Raw genomic sequence first — 25571 nt, 5'->3', positions numbered from 1 at the left:
CTGGAATGTCACATAAAATTCGGAAGAAAGCCTTCTTTGTCTCTTTTATTTAAGAGAGAAATATACCTCTGTTCTTTGCTACGTACAATAATAAAATACAATTTACTCAAATGACGTGTAGCATGTGAACTCCATAGAACTTCGAATAAGAAATTTATGGTGTCCTGAAGGCAGTATAGAAAGAAAAAAAAATGCAATTTTAAGGTGACAATAGAAAATTTGATATTCATTTCATACCATTTTGCACAGAAAATTCCTTATAAAAGAAAATCGGATCTTTTTTTTTTTTTCTATACCCCTTTTACAAATAATCCAATGATCGATGAATATTTGAAATTGTTTCATTTCACATACATCATAAATCTTCCTAAATTTTCCTAAGACGTCATTTCTTCTCTATAAAAGCAATAACATTTTCCCTTCCGCCCCCTTTTTTACAATTTTTATTGGAGTGAGTATTCTGCACTTCGTTTTGAACGTTGAAAGCTATTTGAACAAACGTGGATCATAATAAATGAATCCTGTTGTTCCGAAATTTTTTCCCCCAATTTAATATTTTAAAAAAAATGTATTACAGCGAGAGAAGAATGAGTAGGAGAGGGAAGAGAAGGATAAAATAAAATCCTAAAATGATACGGAATTGAGCTCCGAATATCGATTTTTCCTCCAACCCCCGAAGGATAAGACAGATATCGTAAAAACGAAAAAATAAAAGGCAGTAAAACCTTATATATGTCCTCTATTCCAAAGCGAGGAATCAAATCCGAAAAACTTTATGAAAGGACTATTACACTGCCGAACCGTAAGGTAAGATGATAAATAGTTTTAGGATGATAAGACCCTAAGAAACGATGGAACAATTTATTTTAAAATAATGGAAAACTCAAACTTCTCGAAAATTGTTACATTGCGAGAAAGAAACTTGATACTACTCGTCATTCAAAATAACCTATACTTCATCGGATTATTGCAAACCATATAATGCTGAGAAAATGTGATAATTTGTATGTTAAAAGATACTATCCGCATCCATCAGGCAGTGAATAATTTCTAAATTGAATTAAAACATATTTGAATACCTGATTGAAATGTCATAATTAAAATTATGGAGTATTTGTTTTCGGAAGAAAAGGCACACAATTAAATGAAAGGAACCTCAACGTGGAAGGAGAAAATAATAAATAATAATTAAATTATCGTATTCTCTAGAGAATTGAATTTCGAGAAATATTATTAATAAAAAAATAAATGAGGATGAAAAATATCCTTTACCCTTGAATAAATGCTTTTCCCCCCGAATTCCAAAATTGAATAAATTTAATGATTTGTTTGTTCAGAAAAATAATATTAGTTCTTTTTCGAATTTTTTTGCTTTCTTCATATAAAAAAAACATCAAAGAGGAAAATAATATTTTCAATAAATATTGCATTTTATGAAATGATTGAAGAATTCACAGAAGTACGATGGGGGATGTACAATTTTTGAAACTCCTACGCAGCGACGTGTTTCTATCAAGTTTTCCATAGCAATTATAAAATGCAGAAGGCATAGCGAGGATATTTGCTATAGCTATATAGAGTTGAATCTGATACGCGAATTCTCTTACACAATGTGTATTCAATCATGCCATTTGAAATTGGCATATGCTACAAGCACGTTTATGACGATGTAAGATAAGAAATGTCTTCTTCTTTACAAGTTTTCCGAGGATATTTCTTCTGTTTCTGGAATATGTGCAACGATTCTTGAGGTTTAAAAACATAATTATATGGGCTTGTGGTGCTAACACTGATGTGGAACCTTAACCTTTTTCCCCTTTCCTTTTATTTTGGAATCATCATGCATACTATAAAACGGGGTGTCTTACTTCTGGCCCAACATTATTAGATTCAAATCCGACTTGACGATAGAATCTTTCATGCAACAATTGGTAGGCTATAATAGCCTATAGAACGCTGGAAAAGTTGCATAGTTTTATTGTGGTGCTCCTAAGGGGATACATGATCTTCGAATGGGGGGGGGGGGAGGGGATTGCGATTCACTTAGAGTATGAATAGCTGCATTAAGAGTCTTTAATGGAGAACTTTCAAGCGGCTTTGATAATGCCTATTACGCTCTCTCGTCTATGACAATAATACATTTTTTTTACCGAACGGGGGTAGTGATAGCCCCTATTGCCACCTCCCTCTCTATATTCACGTATGGTGGTGCTACGAATCAGTGGTCACGGTGCATATTCATACTAATGAGTACTTTGATATTCGGCGATTTCATTATGACATAAAAAAACTTCAATTTATTAGAAAGGATTCCAAAAATGGGAAATCTGCATTCAAGCTGTAAACTAAAATTGATGAGATACAGTCGCATAAATCATATAGAACATTCATTGCAGTAAGTTTTGGTTCAATAATGTTATTGAAATATGTAAATTCTCAGAAGCAGAAATAATTTAGTTTTTATTCATGATAAGATACTTCTGTCGTCCCTACATATTTTTTTACCCCGTAAGTTATTTTCATTTCGCGATTTTCTTCCTTTATTTTCCACGGGATCTCAATCTTCAAAGCTATACGCGGACGGTATTCATCATGAAACTAACTTAATTTTCTCGAACCTTTAGGGAATGTATTGCCTCATGATTTGAAATCTCGATATCGTTAGACGATGATTTTGATTCCTGATGCTGTAATAAACCGTCTGGCTATCGGAAACAAAATATATTAAACGAAAATATTAGACGTGTATTTTTGAATTGAATGAAGTTCTAAAATTATTTGACGCTATTCCAAACGTAATTAACTGATTAATTACTGATTTAGAAGGGCTACAAATGGATTCATTCACCTAAGAGGTGTTGTTTTCTGCAACAATTAGAGATATTTTAAGAGAACCAATATTTTTCACTGAGAAAAAATGTCAGATTCAAGAAGTATTATGTGTATAGATGACACTTATTATTCATATTATCATCTATCCTGATATAATATAGTGAAATCATTTTTTTTCATTTATCTCTTTCAAAACATATCTGTCACCCAAATACGATATAAATACACGTACAAAATATATACATAAGTAATGAGAAGATTGAAAGTATTATAATCGCATTCGATTTTTTTTCATAAAAAAATCATTGCTCCTGAATATTGTAAAAATTCCATAAGAGCCACTATAAAAATCATTCACATTGTTTTGAAAAATTATTTCTCGGCTGTTCGATCTCAAACCTATTAGCAGTAAGATCTTGCATGAAAAAATAATATGCATGAATAGAACACATACTTTTTTTATGATTATACATGATAAACTATATTGCTTTTTTTTGAAAATTACAATAATAATTTTGTTTAATGTGAATAACGTCGACAATTTCGGCTTTTTAGCGAGTAAATATTTTTTTTCTTGTAATTTTTGTTCAGAAAGAAAATGAGAATGTATCTGCTGCGTCGAGATATTTCGAACGATCAAACAGTAACTTCCATTAATCATTCAGTAATTTCTCTCCTGGGTAATTGCTGAGGGAAGAGAAAATTTTCAAATAATAACGACTTATAAACTGTTCTTATTTCGACGAGTTATACGAAGAAAAAAATACACTCGTTAAAAGCTTAAATATCGTCGAAAGTTTCGGTGGATTTGATGTCATTAGATTATTATAATTTTTTTTAAAGTCAATTTCTTGAGTTAGTGTCTATGAAAATTCTGGAACTTCCCAAAACATAAATAAATTTTATATTTTTACTCTTATAGCGCTCTTCAATATTTATCTTCGAAATATTCGAATAATTTATGAATTATTTTTCGCTTATGGTAACAAAAATATAAAAAAAGATCAATGTTTAAGAAAATATTGGTTGAAAAACATCAGGTGTTTCACAGAAATTAAATGGAAATGTTTTTCCAAAGAATTTTATCATTTCCGAAATGTAAATTATTTAGCTGCTTCTAAAATTCAACTGAAATAAAAATATAGAAAAATAAAATATGAAGGGTAATTAGCGAAACGAGAAAATTCAGCTCTGACGGTTTCGCTCCCGTAGAAAGATACTTTTGAGAAATCGTAAACTTTTTGTAAGAAAACTAGTACCAATAAATAAGAAAAAAAATCGAATTTTCAGTTCCAATAGTAAATTAATGAATAAACAGTAAAAATTGTTCCTTTCTCTGCCATGCCGAAGAAAACATTTACTCCTTAAAGTGATAACAAAAATTCATTGGAAAATCAGTAATTAAAATTCCCGATTTCAGTCACTTTCTTTAAACCAAATCTCCCATACGTAAAGCAAAATTAAAAGGCAAAAAATCTTAAAATGAAGCCATCCACATATTTCGATGAATTTCCACTCAAATGTTTCAGGGCGAGTATTTATATTTACTAAAAATGAAGAAATGCACAATTTTCACTGGTTTGAATTTTTCCAACTGATGAAAATTTTCATTTAAAATTTCCCTTAATTATAATTTCACAAGAGTAACTCTTCCAACTGATAAGAAAAACACACAAAGTTGTGTCTCTAGCTCCTCATATGGTAGCGCACTTTCCCGGATTGGAAGAGGACTAGGATTTGTGATTCCCAGTGGAGACGAGATGACTTCTCTTTCCTAGCTTACCCAATACCATCACCCCAGCTACACGATGCTATGTAGCTAGATAGCTGTGTTGTTACACATGTGGTGTTGTTTCACCTTGGCATAAAATCCAAGTACGCATTTTTTCTATCGGAACTGAATTTAATATTTGTATGATTATTTTCTACGTTTTAATTCAATTAAAAAATAATTGTAGAATTTTTCATCTTATTTTTCAATTTTATATTTCTAATGGTACATATTTCTGAAAAAAAAACCGTTGAATGCATTTTCATGTGTGTGCATGTGTTTTGCAGAACCTTATGGACAAGTTCCACCGCGAATCACGCACATCATATCTCGTCTTGTGATCAAAAGCGGTGACAGAACTGAGCTTCCATGTGCCGCTCAAGCATTTCCCGTGCCTTCGTACAGATGGTTCCGAAAAGAAGGACCTATCGATAGTGATCTCAAGCCACTTGCGATAGGTGGCCGCCTGGCCATGGTAGAGAACGGGGGTAACCTCCTAATAAAAAGGACAGAGAAAACGGACAGCGGACGGTATGTCTGTGTAGTGACAAGTGGACCATCCGAAGTTCAGGGAGAAACAGAACTCATAATAATCGGTAAGTATAACCAACGTTCTTAATGTCCGAATCATAAACTCGAAAATTTTTCGGTTTTAAAGTGAATTCAATAAATTCCAGCTTGGACCTATATTAAGCAGCTTGAATGCAGTCCCTGTTTTAACCCGTTTTCATTATTATTGTTTTTATTTATTTACGCAGCTCCACTTTCTGTGACGGTTCATCCTGAAGACATGATGGCTGACGTAGGCAGCAGCGTGTCTCTCAAGTGCACACTTACTGGGCAACCGATAGCTGCAGTGAATTGGAAAAAAGATGGCACGAACATACCTTTAGGCGGTAGAATACGCCAGCTGTCATCCACTGAGCTCATCGTGCAGCCTGTACGGCGTGAGGACAAAGGCATGTACCAATGCTTCGTGTCTAGCGAATATGATTCTGCTCAGGGGGCAGCGCAGCTTCTGATAGGAGGTGAGAACTGGATGCATATGACGGATTGGATTTTAATGGATTTTAAATTTATTGGCGCAAGGACCAATTTGGTCAAACTGCGACAGTATGCGTATGACAGGAAATATATCATTAACATATATATTTTTTATGTATACGTGACCAATATAATATATAAGATTTTGATTATTCATGGCCGTAACTGTAGAATTTTTGCCGTCCGGGGAAAACATTATTTTGCCGTCCCAACATTTTTAAAATTCAATAATTTTGTTTTAAACGGTATTCTTCATTCCCACCTAAAAATGCCACCCTCCACCAAAATTTTTCCACCCGGAGCAGTTGCCCCCGCCCCCTCTAGTTGCAGCCCTGGATTATTTCATGAATTCATCATTATTCGTGAATTCTACTGCTTAATATAGCAAAGTAAAACGTTAATGTAATATACAGGGTGTCCTGTAAGTCCTAATGCACCCTTTATCTCCTCAACCGTTCGTCGTTGAGTAATGGTTGTAGTTCAATCAATGCTCAGAATGTGTTCAAATATCATACTGTACCGGTTTGGAAAGCCAAATTACAGTCACAAAAAATACAATACAATATCTAAATTTTTATACTCCCCCGTCCTCTAACTTCCAATAAGAAAACTCTCGCACTGTCTCTTCTGTGCCCACCAAAAAAAAAGTCCATGTTTTCAACAGCAATATTCGTTGAGATATTTGAATTCAAAAATCTGAGAAAATTTTAGGAATGGGCAGTACAAACGAGAGTTAAATTATGCTGTTCATTCCCAACTTTTCTCCTAATTTCGAATTCCAATGTCTCAACGAATATTGCACTTATAAACATTAATTTTTTTTTTCGTGGCCGCGAGAGAGACAGCTGAAGAACCTACTTTGTAATTAGAAGTTGGAAGATAGGGAAACCACATAAAAATTCATATTTTTTATTTTACAACACACTGTCTTTTCATTCTTGAAACTGGTTCAGAGTGAGTTCTGTACTTATTCTGAGCATTGTTTTTAAACTAGAACCATGCCCCTTTACGACGAACGGGTGATAAGATAAATGGCGAATTTAAGACCTACAGGACACCGTATATAATGCAGCTCATGTGGCTATAGAATACCATGAAATTATAATGCTGGTGTGATTTTTTGTCTTCATTGATTGGCACTTGAATATTCATTGAATTGGCGAAAAGACCGATTCATAAGTATTTGATGAATTGCTGGTTAAAAATTTAGAAGGCATATAAACTATCTATCTAGGAATAAAATATTTGGAAGTTATTGTCCGTGAGAGCTTCATAATACACGCATGTAAACCACGAGAATAACACTGGTGCCTTTCATGACGGAACGATATTGCGAAGACTTGTGGCACCATATATCATGGCGATAGAATTGATACTAGTTTTTATTTCCTCTTTTTCGGGTAAGGAAGATATATATTGATTTTATTCATGCATTTGTCTGACATTTAATAACTTTCATTGCCCCGAACATAACATAAACGAAGCATTAGGCATTGAAAAATTCACCATGGAATAATCAAATAAAATTCCAGAATTTCCGTATCATCATGGTGATGGAATGAGTTAATTTCAAGGAAACAGATATTTTAAGAATTTTATGCCGAGGTGAAGTCGGGGATAAAGTTATCTGGTCCCTATCGGGACGAGAACCCAGGCCCTCTTGCAAACCGCGGAAGCATGCTACACGACCCTGCTCTTCCTTATTTCACGCACTGTGTCATGAGGCGCTGAAGTAGAGGCATTAGTAGCATACCTTAACTTCAGTAAATTGCCCCCAGGTGGGACGGTAAAGATAGACGGCTTTTTCTCAGCCCAATATATCATGGAAACTGAGATCATTTGGATCATTCAGGTTATCATAACCCATTAAGGGGAGCTGTAACTCGGAAATCTTTATATTCCTCCTCAAATGCCTTTAAGTACTTGATAATCTGCGTTCAATCAATTTAAAGTTTCAACTCAATATATATCCACGTATGCTATTGTGATTTAACTTCAAGTGAGTCTCTATGCACAATTGGGAGGTAACGAAATATAGAGCCGATTTATGAAGATAACGGTAAAAGTAGTGCAAGAACCAACATACTAATAAATTGCCTTTTATATCTAATACTAACTGCGAGGATTTACAACCACGACTTCCATCTTGTACGTCCTAATAAGAAGTACCCCGAAAATCGCCAGAGCAGGCACAATAACCATTTGGCGTTTCTCTACGAGCGTAACAGCCATAAAACGTAGAACGGGATTATCAGTTTCATCGTGACCCAAAACTTGATTGTAATCCCTGGGAGTTGGTGGTATTTGAGTGATACGAGAAAAAGTTAATGTCACGGGTTTTCTCGCAATAAAGAAGGTAAGGACACATACACACACACTTTTACCCTACGTTCCTAAACAGCGACACGTTCCAGCGTTTATTGTGTCGTTGATGGCGTCGCTTTCAATCTTGCGACCGCCACCTGGGGATAATAACTACAAAGAAGAACATCCCTCTTTATCACTGTGTCACTTTATAGAGGAGCAAACTGTATTAAAAACTAAAAGGGTGTTATGGACTTTGTAAGAAACAACAATGGAATTTCTCGGCAACCACACAAAAAAAAAAACGAATTCAATACTATCTAAGAGGCATTAACTCTTAAGTTAATGATCGTTTACCGAGGAGGTTAATCATCCGAATAGAAAAATACTTTCCAATAATATTGCATTAAAATACATTTTTTAAATGTATCAGTTATCGAACTACAAGATGAAATGCATTCACTTTTCAGATAACCCCCCGGAATTTCTGGAGACATTTGGAAATGCCACCGTCGAAGTCGGCTCAGCGGTGTCGATGAAATGTGTCGCTTCTGGGAATCCATTACCGCAGGTAACGTGGGCATTGGACGGAATGCCCGTTCCCGAGGATCAGAGCTTCCGTTCCGGTGATTACGTCACGATGGAGAACACCGTAATCAGCTACGTTAACATCACTCGTGCGAGGACTGATCACGCCGGTGAGTTTGCCTGCACGGCGACCAACGACGCCGGAACCAGGAGTCACGCGGGTTGGCTGAGGGTGCCTGGTAAACCCATCGTTAGAAATATGAGGAACCGGACTGTTGTTGCCGGCGATAACATAAGTATACGGTGTCCTGCAGGTGGTTATCCCATACACAAGATCTCATGGGAAAGAGGTACGTACATTTCGCTATTTACACCTGCAACACTATTATAATTCTCGGTTATTAAAACTATGCGTTTTAGTGTACAAATGAATTTACTCGATCATGAACGATGCTATTTAATCACTATGAGAAGAGAAGATATTTACTCATTTTCTTGCTTATAATCCACGGATTACCCTTTATATAAGTGATAATTAGAAATCAATAAATGCCCCCTTGAAACTGACATATATTTTATAATTAAGTAGGTTTTCTCCCGAATTTATGCAGATGAAAACTAAGGGTATGGAGGAAAACTTTTTCATTGAGAAATAAATTTAAAAAAATACCCTGGGCTTGGCGATGCTAAAATAAGTGGCTTTTATGAAGACGAAATATCTCGTCATTGCCGCTTAAAGGGTTAAAAAACCACATAAATTGGAATTTCTTGGCGCGGAAAAAAAATCCGATTTTTTTTTAAAGATTTATAAATGGCGTAAAGATGTGAGTAGAAAAAGCTCGACATTTTGTCTAAAAAAACTACGGCAAACAACCCCTTGAAATTCCTCAAGATTTCATTATCGATGAATGAAACTTTCAGGTAAGGATTACACACCGTAGCAGACTACACATACATGGTGATATTTTCTACTGAAAGTAGCTGAATTATGCATATGAATTTATGCGTAGGAAATTGCGTTTTTTTTTTTGTTATAATCCGTTCTACAAAATTCGCCATATTTCGTGTGATGAGATTCCGTTCCTGATCGTGGCCATCTGGGCAAGAGGTAGCACGCTAAAGTGCAACAAAGAACTAACCAGCTGCATTTACAATCTAACCCCGATTTGAAGAATTGGACAAAACACAAATTTTTATTTGTTTAATCCAGAGAGGTCTTGTATCGGGGTTTGAGGTTATCATAAATGGAAATACAAAAAATTTTAAAAAAATCATTGAATTAAGAAATTTGTGTTAAATCGGAGTGTGTTATAACGGGTCCTGACCGTATATTAACGTCTTTAATAATATTACATCCGTAGTCACAATCTATAGAAGTGCCTACACACGTAACAGCAAGCTTGACAAGAATGCATGTTCAATCTTTTCGCACAAACATGCACGATTTCCCTTCGGCCTGCAAACGATGTGCAACCGGCGGAAGGAAAATGACACAAACACCAGTTTTTACACTGAAGCAATTTACGGAAAATTCATCCGCAAACAATTCGGTCCAAGTGGGTGAGCACCTGACCAAGGCAGAGACCAAGTGAGAAAACGAGTGAGTGAATGAGCAAGTCGGTGACTGGGTGAATAAATGAGTGAATGAACAAATGAGTGAGTCACTCGCTCACTAATTTACTCACTTGAACACACTTTTGCTCACTCTAACACGTATTCACTCACTTGGTCACTTACTTGCTCATTCACTCGTTGACATGCTCAATTGGCCATTCATTTCTCACTTGGTCATCCATTTGCTCACTTGTTTAATCATTTCATTGCTCACTTGTTTAATCACTTCATTGGTCACTGGTCATTAACTCACACATTTGCTTAATGGCTCAATAACATCAGTTTTTCTCCATTACGTACAATGATCTGGCTAACCGAGGTTAGCTTTTTATTAAAACGGCCTTTATTTATAATGGTAAAGAAAGAAAAGCGAAGAAACAGTGCACCTTTATTACCGTAGGTAATGAAAATATAAAACAGTTTCAAGATTTCTATTAGTTTCCAGTGTTGAACAGACGACCGGTGTTCACTGTTGTTGGCTGCGGATCATTTTTTTTCTTCTCTTTAATGCTACTTCTACTGCGTTTTCATTTTTTTGCGTCTTAAATTTCCCGCTTAAGCATCCAACAATAGCTATAGCTATTTTTCTCAAAAAAAGTAGTGCCAATATGACAAAACCCAATGACAAATTCGGAATCATTTCCCATATCATCCTATAAATTACTGAATTATTGTTGGTAATGATTTACTATATTTGTTTGAAACGCACAGTCTCAATGTTATTTATATGTTGCTTATGTATTACCATTGAACACAATTTTCACTTTATCTCAAAAACTACACGTGATGGATTTTTTAAATTATTTTTCTAGTAATTAGCACCCTGAAATTATAAGAAACACTTATTTTTGTGAAACTCTTTTTTTTTCATCGCAGACCTGTGGTATAACACGCTTGAAAATTCAATTAAAAAAGTTCGATTACATAACAGGCCATAAAATGCATATTAAGTTCTCGAGGGCCAGATTCAGCCCACTGCTATCCAATTACTGGTCCCTGAACTAGTTGGTAATTCGATTACTCAGCGTATCAACAATATATATATATATATGAATAAACAAATAAATATATAAGTAATTCAAAACAATAAACAGATTTAATTTTGTTATCAGCATTTTAAAGAGACTACATAAGAAATATTTAAGCAAAATATTTTATTGCATTATAAGCTATGAATAGAAATTCAGGTCCAAGTAAATATGCAAAAGTAGAGGAACTAGATCGTGCTTAATGCCTACTATTTTCATGATTAAAAAAACACCGATATCGTATATCATTCCCGATTCTTAATATTGGAATAGTGATAATAAATATTTACTGAATTGAAATTGCAATTTATTTTGTGAATTGAAAACGAAGTTTTTTTTTCCTTCACAATAATAAGAATTCGAACAGTCTCATTTCATCATATTTATCATACATATCATTCCAACAGCCAGAGAATAGAAATGAGTAAAATAAAAGTGTATAATGGCTTTCAAGTGGTTTCCGGGCTATTAGACCATGGTCAAAATCATTTTCTCCCAAACGTTTCGCTTCCATTTGTGGCAGGCATCTTCTAAGGTTATCTTTATCTGAAACCGACTATAGCTTAGGCCTACCACAATTAATCTCCTAAGGTTAAACGGATGTAGGCCTCCGCGTCAAGCGTGTCATCGGCTTTATCGGCAGCAGAAGATCCGTATTGTCTGGCTTGTGCGGATGTGTCGTGCTCTGATTGGCTCTCGTCGGGTGCACATCTCGACTCTCTGCGCAGCTGAAGTAACGGGACCTAAGTGGGATGGACCTTCATCGTCTCTTCCTTTAGATTTATGCTGTAGTGCTTGAATATTTCAATGACTTCTTCATGAAGACTAGCATGGTAGTGACCCTCGGACGATATTACCTTTGTTTTTTCACATTTAATTTTGTGACCTGTTACCCACATATGTTCTGTAATGGCCGAACTTTCGTTATTTCCCAGGTGGCAGCTCTCTACTCTGGTGTCCCTTTATTCTTGTAGCAGAACTTCTTTTTGTTGTTCCTATGTATACTTTTCCACACGACCGTGGAAACCTGTCATGCAAAGCTCGTCTTTCGGATCTTTTGCCGAGTGTAGCGATTATGCTAAGTTTCTGATGGATTTAAAAATGGTCTTGATGTTGAACTTTTCCAAAACTCTTCCGATTCGATTGGTGACTTCCCGGATGTATGGTATATATACTTTTGCTCGAGGTTCCTGATTTTCTTCTTTAATATTGTTGTTTTTCATGCGAGGCCGTATGACTCACGCTTGCAGTAGTGACATAAATATCAGTTTTACCTCCGAAGATGCCTGCCACTGATGAGGGTGAGACGTTAAGAAGGAAATGCCTCAGACCATGGCCTAATAATTTGGATACCGCTTGCAAGTCATTGAATGCCGGCCATGAAACCCTCAGACAAAATCATGTTACTTATATATTCGGGAAAAAAAACAGTTTTTGAGATACTGTATTATATCATATAACATTGATTCGATATCATTTTCATTAAATAAAAAATTCAAAAATGTCATTATACCCTCGACGAAATTTCAATAAAATCAGTCGTGTCGCAAGGTTCCGAACGAAAGGAACCATAAGTTCATTGACCAGTAGATTGTTAATGTATGGGACTCACAATGCTTTAGGATTCCCTGATACAAGCGATTCACAAGGTTGTTTGAGAACTAGAGAGAAGGATCATGAATTATTTAGGTGTAACAAAACCCAAGGAATGGCACGATAATTCCCATCGGAGGGACAGAACTTGACGTATTTTATTGCCATGATAGCGATGGAGGTAAAGAATGGAGGAGTATAATGCTTTAGAATTCCCAGGCATTGCAATGAACTTCCTAGCAACGAGACTTAACAAAGAACTCGTCGCATTCATTTGATTGTTCAGAAGATGTATTTGCTAATAAGGATTTATCAAACCGTGAAACGGGGAATGATTTTATTTAAATATTTAAGCTGTTTTTATCAGTTAATACGATCCTGAGTCAAACTATCAAGTTTAGCACGTAAACTTTTAGATTTGAATTTGTTGAAAACTACTAAAATTCATACAGTAAGAGAAAAATACAGTATGCAGTAATTTATTTTGTCTGAATACGCATTTGTGTACACAAACTTTCTTTCTCCCAGCCTAGTAGGGCATGCGAAAATGAATATTTATATACAGCACGGGTGTACAACCTCCAGCCCGCAGGCAAAATACGCGAAAGTTGTTCCGGTAGAAAAGCACCACTACACATAATATAATAGTAGATATAATAGTAGGCCGATGACATTTTCTTCATGAAAATGTGAAAAATTGGGATCCATACTGAATATCACAGTTTATCGCGAAAAGTCAAAAACATGTAAACTTGCCAATTACAGCCAAAAAAGTCGTTAAAAAGGGAAGTAAACTTAGAACCAAAAAATTGTTAATGGCACGTAAAGCAACAGCACAAACAATTGTCAAAGCAAGTGAAGCTACCAATAATGGATAAAACATTGTAAAAGGAAAGTAAAGTTGTCAATTACAACCGAAAATGTTCTCAAAAGTATTCAATTTATACTTTTGATAGATTATCATGAGAATAATCTCAAATCTTGATTTCAAAACTTCAAGAAAGCAACATGGAAACTAAAAGAAAAAACTGGACATTTCATGAAAAAGTTTTAATGACAAAAATAACGGGAATGTTCCGTAAAATGCAGGTGAACTATATACAGCATGAACGTAACATGTTCTGCCAAATAAAAGGGGGTGATAGAGGGGTCCAAGTGGAACTCGAAATACCAACCAACCCTGTTTTATCTAGAACCGTTTTCGAGTTATGGTGGACAATCGATTCTGGAGAAATAATGCGTCATCTCTAAAAAAACCAAATTTGTGAGGTTTTTGAAACATCCACGCAAAAACTAATCACATATTTGAAAATAGCAGAAAACATTAATTTAATGCGATATCAATTTCATTGAAATATCTGGATTTAGTAGAGAGCTAACGCGCTGAAAGATTGACAAATTTCAAAATCGAATTGTCGCCAAAATTTTCAATCGCTAATTCCGCAATTACCCTTGATTGTTGAAATTTACCAAAAACTTGTCCACTGCATCAGTTTTCGAATAGAGTCTACAATAGATCGTATTGGTGATCTAGTTCAGCAGAATTTAGTCTTCTGTTTGCAATACATCACGCAAATCTGTATTCGTAGAAGTAGATATTCGATGAAAATTCAGAATTTGCGGAATTACAGATTTTGGTGACAATTTCATTTTATTTCATTTTGCAGAAAAAAATCCTATAAGGTTACATTATCTCTATCCACAGGATATCGGTATTTAATGGCGAGCTTCAAACATTGAGGGATTGGTGAAGTAAAAATTCGAATTGTCTCCATAACTTGCTAAAATTGCTTCGATGAACGTATATTTCAGTAATATATTGCGAACTTAAAAGACTAAATTTCTCTTGAACCAGAACACCAATATGGTAGGCTCTTTCAAAAGCTGATACAGTGGACAAATTTTTGGTAAATTTCACGATTGTAGCTACAAGGGTGTTTGTGAAATTGAGGATCAAAAATATTAGCGACAATTCGATTTTGAAATTTGACAATCTTTCAACGCTTGCAGCTCGCCACTAAATCCAGATATTTTTCGAAGAAAATAGTCACTTTAAATATTTCTTTTCTTTCCAAATATGTACTTAGTTTGCCCGTAGGTCACTCAGAAACTTCACAAATTTGGGTTTTTAAGACACGACTTTTTTTTTCATCGCTCGTCTATCATTCTCTTTCGTTTGACAGAACGTGTCACGTCCCGCCTGTGTACAAGTTGTCAGTGAGGCAGAATTACCTCATACCTGGCCTACGGACTGAAAAGCTTGTTGTTGAATGACTGATAAACAGGTTCACCTAGAACTATATCCCCAAAATAAGAGGAGATCGATAGTGCTCATCAAGACAAAAAAATTGCATAATTCCCAGGGCTGCAAATGACATTCTAATTTAGCTTACGGTGAGAGCGATTGGACGGTCTTAAAGTAACACTGAGTGTGAAAGGGAAAAAATAATTTCCACAAACACATGATTTCGTTCGATTCTCAAAGTGTGCGCTGCAGCTCTTAAGGGCGTCATGCAGAGTTACTGTATGGATGTACGCCTTTTCAGTGCTTAATGACTCATTTCCCTATCATTCTGGGAAGCCACGCAGAAACGATTACAAGGTTAAGATAGTCGTTGGTGGGAAAAGTTTGAGAACCAGTACATCGAAAACAAAAGGAAATGGAACCTATGACTATATATTACTTTACCGTGCATGCACATTGTATACATTCCTCTACGGAATTTCTTTCCAATTGTTAAATACCGGAATTTGTGTTCTGAGTGTATGTGTGGTCCTAACATATTTATGTTGTCAGAATCGTGCTTGTCTTGTTTTATTGCTGGTGTTTTATTCTGCCTTTTATATTTGGAAATAGAAATGGAAATTCTTGAATATTCATTTTATGCCAATACCATGGTGTTGATCTGTTTACTCACTGCTGAGAGACATTTTTTAAATGATAAACTGGCTCGCATTTAAGCCTACTTGGAAATCCACAGAAAACCAACTTCAGCCGATCACCGCTGTGGGTCAATGAGTTTCGAATCTGGATCGTCACGATGACCACACGACCGCACAGCGGCAATTGCTTATGACGACTACTACTACTACTACTTAACCGCACATGCACCTCGTACACATTGCTTTACGGAATTTCTAACGAATCGGAACATGGCGGAATGCGTGGCCCTAACGCATTTATACTGTCGAGTAGTGCTTGTTTCGTGTTAGTGCTACCAATTGTCTTCAATTTTCTGAAGTTAAGATAGAAATGCTGAATTTTCATGTTATCTCAGTTCGTGTCGTAGGTCTGCCTGCTCTCTGCAGAGAGACCTTTTCAACTGGGAGGCCGGCTAGCGCATTCGCGCCTATTGGTTGGAAAACCGCAGAAAACCAACTTTGGACGACCACCACTGGGGTTCGGACCTGGGTCGTCAGAAGGAATTACCCATGACTGCAGGAAGAAACGTTTCATCCCTCTCACACTGTGAAATCACATCTCTATGAAATTTCCTTGTCTCTCCTCATTGTGTGAAGAAGGTGCCATATTTTTCTGGCTTCTGAAGTAGGGTGACGCACCTATCTCCGAATAAGTAGGTTGGGATGCTTGGTTGAAATTTCAAAAATTATTTCCCATGACGTGTGCTATCATCTTTTTAATTTTGGTTTATAGTGCAAAAGACAACCTGTATGATCCGATCTTCGAATATCGTATTTATCGGCCTATCCGCCGCACGGGAGTCGAAATGTAAAACCGGGTTCACGCTGCATCGATATGGTAAGCGATACAACCGCAACAGAAACAAGGATGAGTTTTTACCAATCCGTGTTGTGATACAGTATCATTGTAGTATCAGTCCAGTGGGAACCGGTATATATATATGCATGTATATATGTATGTATATACCATTGCGTATATATACATGCATAAATACGCAATATAATCAATATACGAGGTATATTATAGTGATTGTGTGTGTGTGTGTGCAAGCAACGCGTGCTTCAAAGTTGCGTAAAAAAACCTGAAAGCACCCTCCAATCCTCCGACATTACGTTTTTTTTTTAAAAACGCTAGCAGCGCTGCGGATAGGCCAAGAAATAAGTTACAGTAGTTACAAATTTATACAGTATAATACGATCAGATGATGCGATGAATAGGTATTTTTTTACGAAATCCGTATTGATCAAAAATTTATATTTATATACATTTCTTTCCCTCATACCCACCAAAATAAATATGATATCTCGAAAGAAATTGACCTTTGCTTTCTTTTCCTTTAAAATTCACCGGAATAATCTTGAATATACATTTCAGTTTTCCATTTCGGTGATAAGTATATATTGTGGTATATAGGGGATATAAAAGATTCCACATTCGGTCTGAAAATAAGAAAAAGGAAAATAATTCTAAAAGGGGAATCGGAGATGGAAAGCAGGGGAAAAAAAACAGAAAAGCAATATCGTTGATACAAAACGCATTTCTTAAATCATCATTTTTAAGATGATGAAATGATATTTATTTCATCATTTATATACAGTTTTTATTTGAGTTTCAAACAAAAAATAGATTTATTTAGAACTGAATGCAGTATCATTGATTTCTGTTGTGGAAATTGAGAAATTTACGGCGCATGTAGGAGTTTCATTACAATTTTTATTCTGTTAATATCCACCAAATTCCTGTTAAAATAGATGCGATATCGGTATCATGCGATGGCGATATTATATTACACGGACTTCATTCTATTTTAAATTTATTTAACTATTCCAAGTGAAGTTCCTCTGATAAATATAACTTATAGATATCGGTTTCAATTTCCCGTATGGAAATTCAGTAATAAAAAAAAATTACATTCATTCTAAGAATTAGCAGAATTTACATATTTGCTTCGATGTAAATCTTCAATTAACAAGTACTATAATTAAATTGCACCATAAATCTTCATTAAACTACAGTCATTTTGATTACTACGAATGCCTATAAGTTTGAGATTCTGACATTAGCATTTAATTTACAAAATTTTGTAATCCAAAGTGACCTAAATAATTAAATTTTTATACGAATGCATATTGACATGGATAAATAAGTTAATATCGAATAGAATGTGTAACATTCAATCTATAAAATAACCTCTGTTTATGAACCATGGAATAAACAAAATATTAGGTGTAACATATACACATGGCGTGTAAAGTCATACCATTATACACCGTGTATCTTATGAATCGGTGGTTAGAAATGTACTTTGGATTGAAAAAAAAAAATCTAAAGATTGTTTATTTTAAATATGTTATTCTTTCTACCAGTACTATACCTTTCTAAGGACAGTATTATGTATATATACAGGGTGATTATAAAAAAACTATTCCGACATATGGGTCCCTAACTATCATACCATTCACAGAAACTGAATGAAATTTTGATGTATGCGCTCAAGAATGATATGGATAGCAACAATGTCACTCTAACAGTTACGGTTACAGTGAGAAAATTTCGAAAATATCAAATGGCAACACCAAGTTTTTTGTATTGGAATGCGATCTCCATACTGAAAAACACTAAATAGCGTTGGAATGGCACCTGCAGCACGAAAATCCCCGGAGCTAGGCAAGGAAAAAGTAAAAAGGACTTTGCAGTGCACCAGAGCATTAATGTTCGTTTCATTCGTCACACCGTTTCTTCGGCTGAGATCCCAGCCTGATTAGTCCTCCACAAGGTCATGTGGAAAATTTGTGAAACACAATAAAATGCTTTATTTTATGCTGCTTCTCTGTCCTTATTGGTTGTCCTCACTTTTAGCCTATCTACCGCCGGTGATTTTCATGCTACAGTTGCCGTTCGAACGCTATTTAGGGTTTTTCACAATGGAGATCACATTCCAATACAAAAAACTTGGTGTTGCCATTTGATATTTTCGAAATTTTCTCACTGTAACCGTAACTGTTAGAGTGACACTGTTGTTATCCATATCATTCTTGAGCGCGTACATCAAAATACCTTATGCCAAAATTTCATTCAGTTTCTGTGAATGGTATGATAGTTAGGGCCCATATGTCGGAATAGCTTTTTTATAATCACCCTGTATATTCCTAATTCAGCCTTCATGTCATAAATTGTTCATCGTAGAGGAATGATTCCAACTTAAAAAAAAAACAATACTCAAAATGTATTCAAAAATCAACCCGTTCCTGTTTTGAGAGTGAAAATACAGTGCATTATTGTAAATAAAATACAGTGTGTCATGATAGGGAGAAGCGCTGTCCCTTAGGTTGAGCTCTTTTTCCCCATCTATTTCTATCTAGGGGTCGTTCAAATATTACGTAAGCAAATTTTTAGGGGGGGGGCATGGGGGGGGGTTCTCTCGTGCCCCCTTTCCACGATCAAAAATTTATTTCTTAAATGTAAAAAAAAATATTTTTTTTTTAAATTGAAATTTCGGAAGAAATTTTACCTTTATATGTTATTATAATAAATTTCTGTTAATTGCCATGTTATTTGAAGGCTATAAACTCATAATTATAAGTTCCTTGTCCCGCATGACCAAATATGGCCCTGGGGGTTACTTGATGCGGCCTGCCAACCTAACCTAAATTCTTCAAACCTAATTTTGTAAAAATGAACTAAACGGCACATTTACAGATCACTTAACTGTCCCGTGGTACAATTCCAGAACATTTAAGCGGCCCTTGGCATATTTTCAGGTCACTTAAATGACCCGAGACACAGTTCCAGAACACTTAAGCGATACGTGACCCATTTAGAGATCCCTTGAGTGACATATGCCGTAGTTTTAGAGCACTTAAGTGGCCCCCAGTGCGGTTCTACATCACTTAAATTACCCGCGGCACATTCTCAGATTATTTAAGTGATGCGTGGCACAGTTCCAGAGCACTTAAGCGTCCCGGGCTTAAGATCACTTGGATCCGTCAAACATTTAGAGATCACTAAAGTGGCTTTGTAGGGCACTTATCAATATGAGGGATGTTACTTCAATTACCCACAAACTATCGAAAGGTTTTTCTCATTTTTGGCGCACCGAGTAAGATGCCATTAAAAATATTTCATATTTTCATAAAAGGTGGTTGGTGACGTAAGCATTATCCAAACCCCCCCCCCTCCCAAAAAATCATTTGTTATCAAAACAAATCCCTTTGTCATCAAAAGTAACAAATCGGAAACCTCTTCTGCACTAATGCCGGGATTACACTGTAAAAGTTTTCTAAAAGTTCTTTTATAAAACTTCAAAAATACAACCAATAAGCTGATTGATTACATTCGAGCAAACGCAACCGATCTGTTTATTGGTTGTATTTTTCAAGTTTTATAAAAGCACGTTTACAAAACTTTTATAGTGTAATCCCGACCTAAGGAACGTGGAATGTGGAATGTTTTTGTTGACCTCAGAAAAGACTGAGCAATAACTTCTCAATTGTGTTTTTTAGTTCAGGTGTACATATAGGAATAATGTTTTTTCTAATTTCCTGGCACAATGCATTTTCACTATCAAAACTGGTACATGGTAATTCTTTAATTCATTTTGAACACTATGAATTGGAACCATTACTCCAGGATGAACAGTTCATGAAATAAAAGTGAAATTAAGACTTTCAGAAAACCCTGTATATCTTATGTATATATACAGTTAAAAGATTTTCATCATATAAGCCCCGTTCACATATGCAAGATTGGGGGTCGCTTTGGTGATAATTACCGGCATGGCAACTTTTTCCTTCTGGTAGGGGAAAAAAGGTTGGAGAAAAGCTCATCAAAAAAAGCCCATCTTTCTTGGGGTGGATAGGTGGTCGACATCGACATTCTCCCCCATAATCCTTAGCGCCACGAAAACTACTGCAACCTCCTTCGTCAGCCATCTTGAATCAAGCACTTCCGTTCAACCCACGTAACCAGTGATGACTTCCGGAAAGAAGGGGGGGATTACCGGCATAAACTAAACGTCATGTGAATGGTTTGTAGTGAAAATCCCCGTTACCAGGAACTTCCCGGGATGTTTTGTTACACATGTGAACGCGGCTATAGTAGCTTATCTATTTCAAAAATACTCACCTTGAAAATTGAGTATAATATCTTTACTAATCGCATAGATACCAATGTGTACCGCTTTCTCCTCAATGACAATCATTTATCATTAAATGCATAAATATTGAACATTAAATGCTTAAATATTGAACATTAAATGCTTAAATATTGAACATTAAATGCTTAAATATTGAACATTAAATGCTTAAATATTGAACATTAAATGCTTAAATATTGAACATTAAATGCTTAAATATTGAACATTAAATGCTTAAATATTGAACATTAAATGCTTAAATATTGAACATTAAATGCTTAAATATTGAACATTAAATGCTTAAATATTGAACATTAAATGCTTAAATATTGAACATTAAATGCATAAATATTGAACATTGTGATTTGATAGTTCTCCATAATTGCATGCATTTGAATGATGAACAACGAGAATAAAAAAAACGAGAGTGAAAACAATATTTTTCAACAAGAAATTCTTCACAGAAATGAAATAATTTCATTTAAAAATGCACTCACGTTAATAAAACTTTCATTCCCGAATTAGATTAACCGAAACAAATATCCGTTATTTTCACCTCCAAAATGAACGATTCCACCCTATATTCCAAAACACACAAAATAAAAGAAACATATCTACGTTTGATGTTCCCACAATTCAAAATAAATTGGACATATTTTTCTGAACAAAAAACAAAAGTACGCATATATCATCTTCTCGCTTTGTTCTTTTTCTTATAAAATCTGTCGCACCATCAACGACTGCATTAGAATAGGAAAATAGAAGAGCATATGAAAATAGCTTGGGGAGAAAAAAAATATTGTTTGAAACAGCTGTAGGAAAAAAAAAGTAATAAAGATATTTCCAAATAGGAAAAATAAATGTGAGGAAAATATATATAATGTATAGAACAAGAGAGGGGAGGAGAGAGAAAAAACGAGCACATAACCAAGAGATAAACTCACAGTTCAATTGCGTTTTTTTTTTCTCTCGTATTATTTTATCTCACTTGCGAACATACGAGGAGAAAAACTGATTTATTTCGGAATGGACAAAATATTCTCTCTCTCTCTCTCCTCTTCGGGAAAAAAGTATGTCGGTACAGATGGAGTACGGATATTGAAGAATATTGAGGGAGGAACGTGAAGGTACCCGGGTTATGATGCGATGCGATTTATACATATATATATATATATATATGGTACGCTGGCGCATGATGGAAGGGTAGGTTTTGTGTAGTAAAGAGGAAGTCCCCTAAATCGGGCATTTCGGAAGGAGAGGAAATGAAAATTTCTGTTTCTGGAATTTGTCTTTCGCTCGGAAGCTGCACTTGGTATTCAGGAAATGAGCAAGATCGTCGTCGTCGTCGTCGTCTCTGCCTCCTGTTATTTGTTTTCCTTTTTTTTTTTTTTATTATTCACCCTCGCATCAGAGAAGCGCAGAAGCGCGGAAACGGAGATAGCGTATAATGAGAAGCCAAACAAAAACAAATAAATAAACAAATAAAAATATCTATACACATTTTTCCTAGCTATGAGATAATAATAATGCTGACAAAGGACTCGCGAAAACAAAGCCCCGTAATTTTGAATATTTGGCCGGGCTAATTTATATTTCTCTCCCCGAGAGATGAGATAAACGGGACTGCAAAAGAGAGAAATGACAAAACCATGCTGAAGCTATTACTGCTTGCCAACTTACTTTACTGAATATCGTAATATGAATTCATTATGTATGGTATCCTTTGTGCTTGATTAAAAAGTAGTGTTAAAGAAGAAACTTCCAGATCACAAAGGATTATTGTATGCGATAATTTTCCTAGTCGATTCCATTGTTTATGTCTAAGGTTATTTGTTTATGGAAATGAAGTTACTCTCAATTTTGTTTGGCTCATTTCCCATTCACTCAACGGCTACAGTTTAAACCGGGAGAAACTTTCATATCAACCATTACGAATATTATTCATAATCGCGTGATAAAAATGTTTCTTAAACATATTTTGTTTTATCATATGATGTTCACCGTTGCACCACACGCATTTTTCTTTTCACTTGAGGAAAATAAGACATGTTTCGCGATGACATGGAAGTTTCTTAAAACTGATCTCTGACGGGATATTTGATCTTTTTATTCCTCATAAGCATGGCTCAATACCAACGGATAATTTACTGTCTTACCTAATTACTCAAAAAGAGCCGACATTACATCAAAAATTTTATACTTATTAACTATATGTGTGTGAAACATGGTTCTCAGTAGTAGCACTTGTTATTTAAATAACAAGCGTTTTGTTATTAATATTTGTTATTATAACAATCTACAGTTATTACACTTTTCATTCAAATATTCATGTAATCGTTTACTAATTGCAGTCAGACCTCGATATAATACAACCGGAAACCGAATAAAAATGACTTTATATAATCGTAGTGACTTAATTATAACACCAGCGTGCTTATTTATATTAGTAGGAACGTTAGGAAACTGAAGTTATAATTTGAGTGCATTGAAAGTTATTAAAATTACACTGATTTCTTGTGCAATACGGTACATTAATTCATCATGACATTTGTTTCCTAGATCTGGAAGTTGCGTAAATTGAAGGGCTTGCAACAAGAAATGATTAGCTCAGTTTTTCCGCTTTTGAGACAAGACCACTTTCTCGTTAGAGATTTTTTTCTTTGAGTGCTAGACGAAGATAACTCCAGCAGTTAGTGTTTCTGTGTTTCTCAATATATAGAGCTAATGCCATCGTAGCATATGAGGCAAGAAAGAGAGGCTGACTCTGTCTTGTCTAAATGGAAGAACAATGGAGCTAAAACCTCCATCTCTTGCTGCAAACCAATCATAAAGTTTTGAAATAAATTTTTATCTTGATATTTTATATTCGAATAAATTACTTTCTTTGCATATTAGACGGAGTTCGTTTACCTGATAACCATAGGCAAACGGTGTATCTTAATGGGTCATTGTTTGTAAAACAAGTCGAAAGACCGACCGATGAAGGTAAATACACTTGTACAGCCCGAAACAAAGAAGGAGACTCGTCTACTGGAGGATTCCACTTAGTAGTCAGAGGTATGAGTGCGAATTAAAACGAAGATTCGGATTTCATATATTTGTTGTAAAGATGCCTTTGTTACATATATATATAAGATGCCAAGCACTTAGACATAATTATTTATTTTTATTTTCAGTAAGACCAGTTATTGAACCATTTACTTTGCCGGCCACTGTTCTCATGGGTCAGAGGTTGAGCATTTCTTGTACGGTAATACAAGGTGATCCGCCGATGTCGATCCAGTGGCTCAGGGACGGGAAGCAACTTTCGGGATCAGACACCCTGCGCATCCATGACCTGGCGGATTATTCATCGACTCTGCTCTTCGAGGCCGTCAAACCAAAACAGAGAGGAAACTACACCTGCGTGGCTTCCAACGAAGCTGGATCCGAGAGTCATTCAGCAGCAATGGTAATTCACGGTACGGTACGGATCACCGAATGTCCCAAACCAAATTCTATGATATTAATGGCCATTATAAAACTTAAAAGAAACTGAAATGATAAGGGTAAAACAAACAAAAAAAAAGATGCAAAATTATCCAATATATAATTTAGTTATATTTTATTTAATTCTATCATTTTCTTCGACATTGATGTTGACATGAATTCTCTTCTATGAAGTAAATTTTTAGATTCGATTTGATTTAAATCTTTTAAATCAAACCAAATGTATTTGGGAGTAGAACGTATCTAAAATTAATTTCTTATCCGTTTCTTGTGAAAGAGATTTAGAAAACCCATAAGAAAAAAAAAATTAAAGGAAAATTTATGTTCATTCAAGATCAAAAATGTTATTCAAAATATCGTAATATTCAGTTCAAAACTTCCCCATAAAGTATAGGATTATTTGTTATTATTAAATTCCCATAGTCTTGTACATCGAGCATATAGTGAAACCTCGATATTACGATACTCTGCGAACCAAGAAAAACATAATAGAGAGATTATCGTTATGTATGTGTAGAAATGTCATCTCCACTTGTTAATAGAAGATATCTCGAAAGACTGGTTATATATTTGGAGATGGTGATTACAAGGAAGAAAGGTAGAGCACCGAAGGAGAAAGGCAAACGAGAGACCGGGGTTCGAGTCCGCGTTGGGGGCAGAGATAAATTTTATTCCTTGTGATCATCATCTCCAAAAATATAACCAGTCATTCGAGAAATCTTGGATTATCGTTATATTGAGAGTTGGCATTATTATAATTAGGCGCCGTCAAATTTATGCTGCTCTTGGCGTCTTCTTCTGGAATGGTGTTTTTAGTACCACCCTAAAATGCGGTACTGTTTATTCGCAGCAAAATATCGTAATTCATTAGTGATGCTGAATGAAATACAGTTCGTTGTTCAACCTTGTGAAGTAGTTTACTGGACAACATACTTGTGTGCTGTATAGAAAATTACATAAACACTTTCAATGGGTAGTGCGAAACACCGATGAGATATCTATTAGACACCCTTGAAAGAACAAGTACTGGCTAGGAATTTAAAATTATGTTGATGGGGATTTTGAGCGAAATAAAATAAATATCATTGTAGCAGTTTCGAAATCACCTCAAAAAATGTCGTTATAGAGGGGTTCATCGTGAAGGATATTTTTGTACCGAGAAGAGATAAGCGTTATAGATCATTCCAGACAGGACTAGAAAAAATATCGATGTAGAAGGATTTTTCATTGTATCGAGTGTCGTTGTAGCGGGGTTTCTCTGCAGATTTATACTCAAAACACGAAACTCGAATAATTCTCATGCATATTCAG

The 25571-nt window shown here is 35.2% G+C and overlaps 1 protein-coding gene across 1 annotated transcript in view; it reads left to right on the top strand.

Moving 5' to 3' along the window:
- LOC149078992 (cell adhesion molecule Dscam1-like) overlaps positions 1–25571 on the top strand; it is a 143877-nt gene that overhangs the window by 86194 nt on the left and 32112 nt on the right. Inside the window, exons 5-9 of the mRNA XM_089241238.1 lie at positions 4891–5199; positions 5362–5631; positions 8422–8829; positions 23667–23828; positions 23948–24232. Of these exons, the coding sequence (XP_089097364.1) occupies positions 4891–5199; positions 5362–5631; positions 8422–8829; positions 23667–23828; positions 23948–24232 (1434 nt within the window). The remainder of the gene's footprint in view (positions 1–4890; positions 5200–5361; positions 5632–8421; positions 8830–23666; positions 23829–23947; positions 24233–25571) is intronic.

Source organism: Pholcus phalangioides, unplaced genomic scaffold, assembly GCF_987345545.1.
Source record: "Pholcus phalangioides strain wild (caught in Gottingen) unplaced genomic scaffold, Ppha-v1.0 ptg000013l_1, whole genome shotgun sequence".
Taxonomy (NCBI): Eukaryota; Metazoa; Arthropoda; class Arachnida; order Araneae; family Pholcidae; genus Pholcus; species Pholcus phalangioides.
This window is presented reverse-complemented; position numbering and strand designations above follow the sequence as displayed.